Source organism: Pristiophorus japonicus, unplaced genomic scaffold (assembly GCF_044704955.1).
Source record: "Pristiophorus japonicus isolate sPriJap1 unplaced genomic scaffold, sPriJap1.hap1 HAP1_SCAFFOLD_1070, whole genome shotgun sequence".
NCBI lineage: Eukaryota > Metazoa > Chordata > Chondrichthyes > Pristiophoridae > Pristiophorus > Pristiophorus japonicus.
In genome coordinates this window covers 1-12,417 of record NW_027250724.1, presented here as the reverse complement: position 1 = coordinate 12,417, position 12,417 = coordinate 1, and the positions used below count along the sequence as shown (strand labels likewise).

Below are 12,417 nucleotides of genomic sequence, written 5' to 3'. Positions count from 1 at the left end.
CCTCAGTACTGCCCCTCCGACAGTGCAGCACTCCCTCAGTACTGCCTCTCTGACGGTGCAGCGCTCCCTCAGTACTGCATTGGAGTGTTAGCCTAGATTTTTGTGTTCAGGTTTCTGGAGTGGGGCTTGAACCCACAACCTCCTGACTCAGAGGCGAGGGTGCTGCCCAATGAGCCACAGCTGACACTCATAGTTTCTCTGTATCTGCTCAATTGAATTCTTTTTATCATTTAAACGCCGCATTTAGATCATCTCTCAACCTGTCCTGAAAATTTAACCTTTTCAGCCCCAGTACCATTCTGGTGAATCTGCGCTGCTCGCCCACGAAGGCCACTATATCCTTCCTGAGGGGCAGGGCTGAGAACTGAACCAGTTCCCCAGATGGGGTCTGACCCGAGCTCTGTACATTAGTGTCTTCGACCAGGCCAACATCCCCAGCATCGAAGCACTAACCACACGCGATCAGCTCCGCTGGGCAGGCCACATAGTTCGCATGCCAGACACGAGACTCCCAAAGCAAGCGCTCTACTCGGAACTCCTTCACAGCAAATGGGCCCTAGGTGGGCAGAGGAAACGTTACAAGGACACCCTCAAAACCTCCCTGATAAAGTGCAACATCCCCACCGACACCTGGGAGTCCCTGGCCAAAGGCCGCCCTAAGTGGAGGAAGTGCATCCGGGAGTGTGCTGAGCACCTCGATTCTCGTCACAGAGAGCAAGCAGAAATCAAGTGCAGGCAGCGGAAAGAGCGTGTGGCAAACCTGTCCCACCCTCCCTTACCCTCAACGACTGTTTGTCCCACCTGTGACAGAGACTGTGGTTCTCATATTGGACTGTTCAGCCACCTAAGAACTTCCGCGATTCTGAGGGACTGCCTATGATGATGTACAGCTGAGGTGTAAGCCAGCCCCCTTGATACCATGAGGAGCCCTATCCCAGAAAACTGTCTGAGCCGATAGCTCCTGCTGACCAGCTGCTTTGTGTGAGCATGAGAATTAACCCTTTACATGCTGTTTTGAACAGTGCGCAAGTGACAGTGACAGGCCTGTACCCACCAGGACTGTACCCAGTGTTATACAGTGACAGACCTGTACCCACCAGTACTGTACCCCAGTGTTATACAGTGACAAACCTGTACCCACCAGTACTGTACCCGTGTTATACACTGACAGGCCTGTACCCACCAGTACTGCACCCCAGTGTTATACAGTGACAGACCTGTACCCACCAGTACATCAAATACAAGAAAAAAAACAAGTTTTGCCACATTGCCCTTAAGAATCCTGGGAAAGTGACGAATTAATGCTAAAGTAGGAAAAATACTTGCATTTATATAACGCTCCTCACAACCTCAGCGTTTTACAGCGAGTGAAGTATTTTAGAATGCAGTAACGACTGAGGTAAGCCAGAAAGCAATGACGTGACAAACCTGGGTGGCGGGGGACTGATCGATTCACATTGTAGTAACGGTAAAAGAGATCCCTCCACAGAAACTCGTCGCGGGACACTCCGTACCACTGCCGGCAGGTACCGCCCGCCGCCAGCACATCAGGGTGCTCCAGGCACAGGAAGACCTCGAGGAGGATGGTGTCCGGCAGCTGGGTCAGGCCCCCTCCGTCCATCGCATCACTCTGAGCCCATTGCACTGAATAAAAAAAAGGAAGACAAGAGAATAAGGCAGCGTGGCTGTGTTTGGGGCAGAGCGGCACGATACCGAGGGCAGGACACACTGCAGCTCCCACTCTGCTCAGACCTTCCCCCAACCGTGGAAAGGTTCGGTAACGGGTGTCAGCAATCTGACAATAGCTCTGATATTCCACTGATGGTGGTCCTTCCAGCCGTTCACAGGCAGGACACTGAACAAGGTTAATCGGTACAACAATCCACTGTTGCAAATTGCTAAAATACCAGGGATAGATGTCACAACGAGTTGAGAGAGTGATAGAGAAGTCAACAGGCCATTACACTGTACAGATGGTAATAGATCAAGAGGATATTCACACAATAAACTAACGTCACTCAATGCTTGAGGGTAGCAACAATCCTCTCCCCAACAAATAACCTCACATTCCACACAGGGGCACAGTGTTATACAGTGACAGACCTGTACCCCAGTGTTATACAGTGACAGACCTGTACCCACCAGTACTGTACCCCAGTGTTATACAGTGACAGACCTGTACCCCAGTGTTATACAGTGACAGACCTGTACCCACCAGTACTGTACGCCAGTGTTATACAGTGACAGACCTGTACCCCAGTGTTATACAGTTACAGACCTGTAACCACCAGTACTGTACCCCAGCATTATACAGTGACAGACCTGTACCCCAGTGTTATACAGTGACAGACCTGTAACCACCAGTACTGTACCCTAGTGTTCTACAGTGACAGACCTGTACCCCAGTGTTATACAGTGACAGACCTGTAACCACCAGTACTGTACCCCAGTGTTATACAGTGACAGACCTGTAACCACTAGTACTGTACCCCAGCATTATACAGTGACAGACCTGTACCCCAGTGTTATACTGTGACAGACCTGTACCCACCAGTACTGTACCCTAGTGTTCTACAGTGACAGACCTGTACACACCAGTATTGTACCTCACTGTTATACAGTGACAGATCTGTACCCACCAGTACTGTACCCCAGTATTATACAGTGACAGACCTGTACCCCAGTGTTATACAGTGACAGACCTGTACCCACCAGTACTATACACCAGCATTATACAGTGACAGACCTGTACCCCAGTGTTAAACAATGACAAACCTGTACCCACCAGTACTGTACCTCACTGTTATACAGTGACAAACCTGTACCCACCTGTACTGTACCCCAGGGTGAAACAGTGACAGACCTGTACCCACCAGTACTGTACAACATTATACAGTGACAGACCTGTACCCACCAGTACTGTACACCAGTGTTATACGGTGACAGACCTGTATCCACCAGTACAGTACCTCAGTGTTATACAGTTACAGACCAGTACCCACCAGTAAAGTACCCCAAGGTTATAGTGACAGACCTGTACCCAGCAGTACTGTACACCAGTGTTATACATTACAGACTTGTACCCACCAGTACTGTATCGAAGTGTTATACAGTGACAACCTGTACCCACCAGTACTGTACCCCAGTGTTATACAATGACAGACCTGTACCCACCAGCACTGTACCCCTGTGTTATACAGTGACAGGCCTGCACCCACCAGTACTGTACCCCAGTGTTATACAGTGACAGACCGGTACCCACCAGTACTGTACCTGTGTTATACAGTGACAGACCTGTACCCACCAGTAATGTACACCAGTGTTATACAATGAAAGACCTGTACCCACCAGTACCGTACCTTTGTTATACACCAGTACTGAACACCTTGTGTTAGTGACAGACCTGTACCCATCAGTAATGTACCCCAGTGTTCTACAGTGACAGACCTGTACCCACCAGTTCTGAACCACAGTGTTATACAGTGACAGATCTGTACCCACCAGTACTGTAACCCAGTGTTATACAGTGACAGACCTGTACCCACCAGTACTGTACCCCAGTGTTATACAGTGACTGACCTGTACCCACAGGACTGTACCCCAGTGCTATACAGTGACAGATCTGTACCCATCAGTACTGTACCCCAGTGTTATCCAGTGACATACCTCTACCCACCAGTACTGTATCCCAATGGTATACAGTGACAGATCTGTACCCACCAGTACTGTACCCCAGTGTTATACAGTGACCGACTTGTACCAACCAGTACTATACCAGTATTACACAGTGACAGACGTGTACCCACCAGTACTGTACCCCAGTGTTATACAGTGACAGACCTGTACCCACCAGTACTGCAACCCAGTGTTATACAGTGACATACCTGTACACACCACTATTGTTCCCCAGTATTACACAGTGACAGACCTGCACCCACCACGACTCTACCCAAGTGTTATACACTGACAGACCTGTACCCACCAGTACTGTACCCCAGAGTTATACAGGGACAGACCTGTACCCACCAGTACTGTACCCCAGAGTTATACAGTGACAGATCTGTACCCACCAGTGCTGCACCCCAGTGTTATGCAGGGACAGACCTGTACGCACCAGTACTGTACCCCAGTGTTATACAGGGACAGACCTGTACCCACCAGTGCTGTATCCCAGTGTTATACAGTGACAGACCTGTACGCACCAGTACTGTACCCCAGTGTTATACAGTGACAGACTTGTATCCACCAGTACTTTACCCCAGTATTATACAGTGACAGACCTGTACACACCAGTACTGTACCCCAGTGTTATACAGTGACAGACTTGTACCCACCAGTACTGTACCCCAGTATTATAGTGACAGACCTGTAGCCACCAGTACTGTATCCCAGTGTAAAACAGTGAAAGACCTGTACTCACCCGTACGGCACTCCAGTGTTATACAGGGGTAGACCTGTACCCATCAGTACTGTATCCCAGTGTTATACAGTGGCAGACCTGTACCCACCAGTACCGTATCCGAGTGTTATACAGTGACAGACCTGTACCCACCAGTACTGTATCACAGCGTTATACAGAGACAGACCTTTACCCACCAGTACTGTAACCAAGTGTTATACAGTGACAGATCTGTACCCACCAGTACTGTACCCCAGTGTTATACAGTGACAGACCTGTACCCACCAATACCGTATCCCAGTGTTATACAGTGACCAACCTGTACCAACCAGTACTATACCAGTGTTACACAGTGACAGTCCTGTACCCACCAGAACTGTACCCCAGAGTTAATGACAGTCCTGGACCCACCAGTACTGTACCCCAGAGTTATACAGTGACAGATCTGTACCCACCAGTGCTGCACCCCAGTGTTATGCAGGGACAGGCCTGTACCCACTAATACTGTACCCCAGTGTTATACAGTGACAGACCCGTACCAGCCAGTACTGTAGCCCAGTGTTATACAGTGACAGACCTGTACCAACAAGTACTGTACCCCAATGTTATACCGTGACAGACCTGTACACACCAGTACTGAACCCCAGTGTCAGTGACAGACATGTACCCACCAGCACTGTACCTGTGTTTTCCGTGACAGACCTGTACACACCACTACTGTACCCCAGAATTATACAGTGAGAGACCTGTACCCACCAGTACTGTACCCCAGTGTTATACAGTAGGTGACCTGTACACACCAGTACTGAACCCCTTGTGTTAGTGACAGACCTGTACCCACCAGTAATGTACCCCAGTGTTACACAGTGACAGACCTGCACCCACTAGATCTGAAGCCCAGTGTTATACAGTGACAGACCTGTACCCACCAGTACTGTACAGCAGTGTTATACAGTGATAGACCTGTACCCACCATTACTGAACCCCAATGTTATTCAGGGACAGACCTGTACCCACCAGTACTGAACCCGTGTTATACAGTGACAGACCTGCATCCACCAGTACCGAACCCCAGTGTGAAACAGTGACAGACCTGCATCCACCAGTAATGTACCCCAGTGTTATACAGTGACAGACCTGCACCCACCAGTATTGAACACCACTGTTAAAGACATACCTGTACCCACAAGTACTGCACCGCAGTGTTAGCGACAGACCTGTACTCACCAGTACTGCATCCCAGTGTTATACAGTGACAGACCAGTACCCACCAGTACTGTACCCCAGTGTTATACAGTGAGAGACTTGTACACACCAGTACTGAACCCCTTGTGTTAGTGACAGACCTGTACCCACAAGTAATGTACCACAGTGTTATACAGTGACAGACCTGTACCCACCAGTAATGTACCCCAGTGTCACACAGTGACAGACCTGCACCCACGAGATCTGAAGCCCAGTGTTATACAGTGACAGACTTGTACGCACCAGTACTGTACAGCAGTGTTATACAGTGACAGATCTGTACCCACCAGTGCTGCACCCCAGTGTTATGCAGGGACAGACCTGTACGCACCAGTACTGTACCCCAGTGTTATACAGGGACAGACCTGTACCCACCAGTGCTGTATCCCAGTGTTATACAGTGACAGACCTGTACGCACCAGTACTGTACCCCAGGTTATACAGGGACAGACCTGTACCCACCAGTACTGTACCACAGTGTTATACAGTGACCGACCTGTACCAACCAGTACTATACCAGTATTATACAGTGACAGACCTGTACACACCAGTACTGTACCCCAGTGTTATACAGTGACAGACTTGTATCCACCAGTACTTTACCCCAGTATTATACAGTGACAGACCTGTACACACCAGTACTGTACCCCAGTGTTATACAGTGACAGACTTGTACCCACCAGTACTGTACCCCAGTATTATAGTGACAGACCTGTAGCCACCAGTACTGTATCCCAGTGTAAAACAGTGAAAGACCTGTACTCACCCGTACGGCACTCCAGTGTTATACAGGGGTAGACCTGTACCCATCAGTACTGTATCCCAGTGTTATACAGTGGCAGACCTGTACCCACCAGTACCGTATCCGAGTGTTATACAGTGACAGACCTGTACCCACCAGTACTGTATCACAGCGTTATACAGAGACAGACCTTTACCCACCAGTACTGTAACCAAGTGTTGTACAGTGACAGATCTGTACCCACCAGTACTGTACCCCAGTGTTATACAGTGACAGACCTGTACCCACCAATACCGTATCCCAGTGTTATACAGTGACCAACCTGTACCAACCAGTACTATACCAGTGTTACACAGTGACAGTCCTGTACCCACCAGAACTGTACCCCAGAGTTAATGACAGTCCTGGACCCACCAGTACTGTACCCCAGAGTTATACAGTGACAGATCTGTACCCACCAGTGCTGCACCCCAGTGTTATGCAGGGACAGGCCTGTACCCACTAATACTGTACCCCAGTGTTATACAGTGACAGACCCGTACCAGCCAGTACTGTAGCCCAGTGTTATACAGTGACAGACCTGTACCAACAAGTACTGTACCCCAATGTTATACCGTGACAGACCTGTACACACCAGTACTGAACCCCAGTGTCAGTGACAGACATGTACCCACCAGCACTGTACCTGTGTTTTCCGTGACAGACCTGTACACACCACTACTGTACCCCAGAATTATACAGTGAGAGACCTGTACCCACCAGTACTGTACCCCAGTGTTATACAGTAGGTGACCTGTACACACCAGTACTGAACCCCTTGTGTTAGTGACAGACCTGTACCCACCAGTAATGTACCCCAGTGTTACACAGTGACAGACCTGCACCCACTAGATCTGAAGCCCAGTGTTATACAGTGACAGACCTGTACCCACCAGTACTGTACAGCAGTGTTATACAGTGATAGACCTGTACCCACCAGTACTGAACCCCAATGTTATACAGGGACAGACCTGTACCCACCAGTACTGAACCCGTGTTATACAGTGACAGACCTGCATCCACCAGTACCGAACCCCAGTGTGAAACAGTGACAGACCTGCATCCACCAGTAATGTACCCCAGTGTTATACAGTGACAGACCTGCACCCACCAGTATTGAACACCACTGTTAAAGACATACCTGTACCCACAAGTACTGCACCGCAGTGTTAGCGACAGACCTGTACTCACCAGTACTGTATCCCAGTGTTATACAGTGACAGACCAGTACCCACCAGTACTGTACCCCAGTGTTATACAGTGAGATACTTGTGCACACCAGTACTGAACCCCTTGTGTTAGTGACAGACCTGTACCCACAAGTAATGTACCACAGTGTTATACAGTGACAGACCTGTACCCACCAGTAATGTACCCCAGTGTCACACAGTGACAGACCTGCACCCACGAGATCTGAAGCCCAGTGTTATACAGTGACAGACTTGTACGCACCAGTACTGTACAGCAGTGTTATACAGTGACAGACCTGTACCCACCAGTACTGAACCCCAGTGTTATACAGGGACAGACCTGTACCCACCAGTACTGAACCCCAGTGTTATACAGTGACAGACCTGCATCCACCAGTACCGAACCGCAGTGTTAAACAGTGACAGACCTGCACCTACCAGTATTGAACCCCACTGTTAAAGACAGACCTTTACCCACAAGTACTGCACCGCAGTGTTAGCGACAGACCTGTCCCCACTAGTACTGTACCAGTGTTATACAGTGATAGACCTGTACTCACCAGTACTGTACCTGTGTTATACAGTGACAGACCTGTACCCACCAGTGCTGTACCCCAGTGTTATACAGCGACAGACCTGTACCCACCAGTACTGAACACCAGTGTTATACAGTGATAGACCTGTACCCACCAGTACTGTACCCCAGTGTTATCCAGTGACAGACCTGTACCCACCAGTACTGTACCCCAGTGTTATAGTGACAGACCTGTACCCACCAGCACTGTATCCCAGAGTTATACAGTAACAGACCTGTACCCACCAGTACTGTACCCGTTATACAGTGACAGACCTGTCCCCACCAGTACTGTACCCCAGTGTTATACAGTGACAGACCTGTACCCACCAGTACTGTACCCCAGAGTTATACAGTGACAGACCTGTACCCACCAGTACTGTACCCCAGTGTTATACAGTGACAGACCTGTACCCACCAGTACTGTACCCCAGAGTTATACAGTGACAGACCTGTACCCACCAGTACTGTACCCCAGTGTTATACAGTGACAGACCTGTACCCACCAGTTCTGTACCCCAGAGTTATACAGTGACAGACCTGTACCCACCAGCAATGTACCCCAGAGTTATACAGTGATAGACCTGTACCCACCAGTATTGTACCCCAGTATTATACAGTGACAGACCTGTACCCACCAGTACTGTACCCCAGTGTCATACAGTGACAGACCTGTACCCACCAGTACTGTACCCCAGTGTTATACAGTGACAGACCTGTACCCACCAGTACTGTAGCCCAGAGTTATACATTGACAGACCTGTACCCACCAGCAATGTACCCCAGAGTTATACAGTGACAGACCTGTACCCACCAGTATTGTACCCCAGTGTTATACAGTGACAGACCTGTACCCACCAGTACTGTACCCCAGAGTTATACAGTGACAGACCTGTACCCACCAGTACTGTACCCCAGAGTTATACAATGACAGACCTGTACCCACCAGTACTGTACCCCAGTGTTATACAGTGACAGACCTGTACCCACCAGTACTGTACACCAGAGTTATACAGTGACAGACCTGTCCCCACCAGCAATGTACCCCAGAGTTATACAGTGACAGACCTGTACCCACCAGTACTATACTCCAGTGTTATACAGTGACAGACCTGTACCCACCAGTACTGTACCCCAGAGTTATACAGTGACAGACCTGTACCCACCAGCAATGTACCCCAGAGTTATACAGTGACAGACCTGTACCCCCCAGGACTGTACCCCAGAGTTATACAGTGACAGACCTGTACCCACCAGTACTATACTCCAGTGTTATACAGTGACAGACCTGTACCCACCAGTACTGTACCCCAGAGTTATACAGTGACAGACCTGTACCCACCAGTACTATACTCCAGTGTTATACAGTGACAGACCTGTACCCACCAGTACTGTACCCCAGTGTTAGTGACAGACCTGTCCCCACCAGTACTCTCTCCCGGTGCACACAGTACCTGAGCCCGAGGCCTGTCGTGTTGCCAGGCCGCACCGCCTAGTGTCAGGAGCCGAGCGCCGAGCTGTGGGTGGGCCAGGCCGCGCGCCGAGTGCCGACGGATCGATGGATGGATGGATGTGGCGCCGGGCGGGAGGGCCCATTGATTGTGTGGTTGGTGGAGGCGGCGCCCGCCGGGACGGGGAGCGGGAGGGCTCTCGTTTCAGTTTGGGAGGTTTTTTGTCCGAGGTGGGGGTCGGGAGGGGCCTGACTTCGTGCCCTGAGCTAAGGTTCACTCTCAGGGCCCACACTGGGATCTCACACTCCCCCCCGCCCCCCCCCACTCTCAGGGCCCACACTGGGAACTCACACTCCCCCCCCCCCCCACTCTCAGGGCCCACACTGGGATCTCACACTCCCCCCCCGCCCCCCCCCACTCTCAGGGCCCACACTGGGATCTCACACTCCCCCCGCTCCCCCCCCACTCTCAGGGCCCACACTGGGATCTCACACTCCCCCCCCGCCCACTCTCAGGGCCCACACTGGGATCTCACACTCCCCCCCCCCCCCCACTCTCAGGGACCACACTGGGATCTCACACTCCCCCACCCCCCACCCCCACTCTCAGGGACCACACTGGGATCTCACACTCCCCCCCCCCCCCCCCCACCACTCTCAGGGCCCACACTGGGATCTCACACTCCCCCCCCCCCCCACTCTCAGGGCCCACACTGGGATCTCACACTCCCCCCCCCCCCACTCTCAGGGACCACACTGGGATCTCACACTCGCCCCCCCCCCCCCCCCACTCTCAGGGACCACACTGGGATCTCACACTCCCCCACCCCCCACCCCCACTCTCAGGGACCACACTGGGATCTCACACTCCCCCCCCCGCCCCCACCACTCTCAGGGACCACACTGGGATCTCACACTCCCCCCACTCTCAGGGCCCACACTGGGATTTCACACTCCCCCCCCCCCCCCCCCCCCCACTCTCAGGGCCCACACTGGGATTTCACACTCCCCCCCCCCCCCCACTCTCAGGGCCCACACTGGGGGCTCACACTCCCCCCACCCCCCACTCTCTGGGCCCACACTAGGGGCTCACACTCCCCCCACTCTCAGGGCCCACACTGGGATCTCACACTCCCCCCCACCCCCCCCCCATTCTCAGGGCCCACACTGGGGGCTCACACTCCCCCCACTCTCAGGGCCCATACTGGGGGCTCACACTCTCCCCACTCTCAGGGACCACACTGGGACCTCATACTCCACCCCCCCCCTCCACTCTCAGGGCCCACACTGGGGGCTCACACTCCCCCCACTCTCAGGGCCCACACTGGGGGCTCACACTCTCCCCACTCTCAGGGACCACACTGGGATCTCATACTCCCCCCCCCCCCACTCTCAGGGCCCACACTGGGATCTCACACTCCCCCCCCCCCCCCCCACTCTCAGGGCCCACACTGGGATCTCACACTCCCCCCCCCCCCCCCCACTCTCAGGGCCCACACTGGGATCTCACACTCCCCCCCCGCCCCCCCCCCCCCACTCTCAGGGCCCACACTGGGATCTCACACTCCCCCCACCCCCCACCCCCACTCTCAGGGACCACACTGGGATCTCACACTCCCCCCCCCCCCCCCACCACTCTCAGGGCCCACACTGGGATCTCACACTCCCCCCACCCCCCACTCTCTGGGCCCACACTGGGGGCTCACACTCCCCCCACTCTCAGGGCCCACACTGGGATCTCACACTCCCCCCCACCCCCCCCATTCTCAGGGCCCACACTGGGGGCTCACACTCCCCCCACTCTCAGGGCCCATACTGGGGGCTCACACTCTCCCCACTCTCAGGGACCACACTGGGATCTCATACTCCCCCCCCCCCCTCCACTCTCAGGGCCCACACTGGGGGCTCACACTCCCCCCACTCTCAGGGCCCACACTGGGGGCTCACACTCTCCCCACTCTCAGGGACCACACTGGGATCTCATACTCCCCCCCCCCCCACTCTCAGGGCCCACACTGGGATCTCACACTCCCCCCCCCCCCCCCACTCTCAGGGCCCACACTGGGATCTCACACTCCCCCCCCCCCCCCACTCTCAGGGCCCACACTGGGGGCTCACACTCCCCCCACTCTCAGGGACCACACTGGGATCTCATACTCCATTCCACCCACTCTCAGGGCCCACACTGGGATCTCACACTCCTCCCACTCTCAGGGCCCACACTGGGGGCTCACACTCCCCCCACTCTCAGGGACCACACTGGGATCTCACACTCCCCCCACTCTCAGGGCCCACACTGGGGACTCACACTCCCCCCACTCTCAGGGACCACACTGGGATCTCATACTCCACCCCACCCACTCTCAGGGACCACACTGGGATCTCACACTCGCCCCCCCCTCCCCACTCTCAGGGACCACACTGGGATCTCACACTCCCCCACCCCCCACCCCCACTCTCAGGGACCACACTGGGATCTCATACTCCCCCCCCCCCCCCCCCTCCACTCTCAGGGCCCACACTGGGGGCTCACACTCCCCCCACTCTCAGGGCCCACACTGGGGGCTCACACTCTCCCCACTCTCAGGGACCACACTGGGATCTCATACTCCACCCCACCCACTCTCAGGGCCCACACTGGGGGCTCACACTCCCCCCACTCTCAGGGCCCACACTGGGGGCTCACACTCTCCCCACTCTCAGGGACCACACTGGGATCTCATACTCCACCCCACCCACTCTCAGGGCCCACACTGGGATCTCACACTCCCCCCCCCC

The 12,417-nt window shown here is 53.6% G+C and overlaps 1 protein-coding gene across 4 annotated transcripts in view; it reads right to left on the bottom strand.

The window, feature by feature from the left end:
• LOC139241431 (F-box/WD repeat-containing protein 5-like) overlaps positions 1–9,960 on the bottom strand; it is a 54,692-nt gene extending 44,732 nt beyond the window's left edge. For 2 of the 4 annotated variants that reach the window (XM_070869991.1, XM_070869992.1), the window contains exons 1-2: positions 9,644–9,960; positions 1,429–1,644 (exon numbers count right to left, since the gene is read on the bottom strand). In XM_070869991.1, coding sequence (XP_070726092.1) covers positions 1,429–1,644; positions 9,644–9,785 — 358 coding nt within the window. In that variant the 5' untranslated portion in view covers positions 9,786–9,960. Of the gene's footprint in view, positions 1–1,428; positions 1,645–9,605; positions 9,624–9,643 lie in introns of those variants that run through there. The other 2 variants (XM_070869989.1, XM_070869990.1) reach the window with 2 other exon arrangements.
• Positions 9,961–12,417: the final 2,457 nt, after the last annotated feature.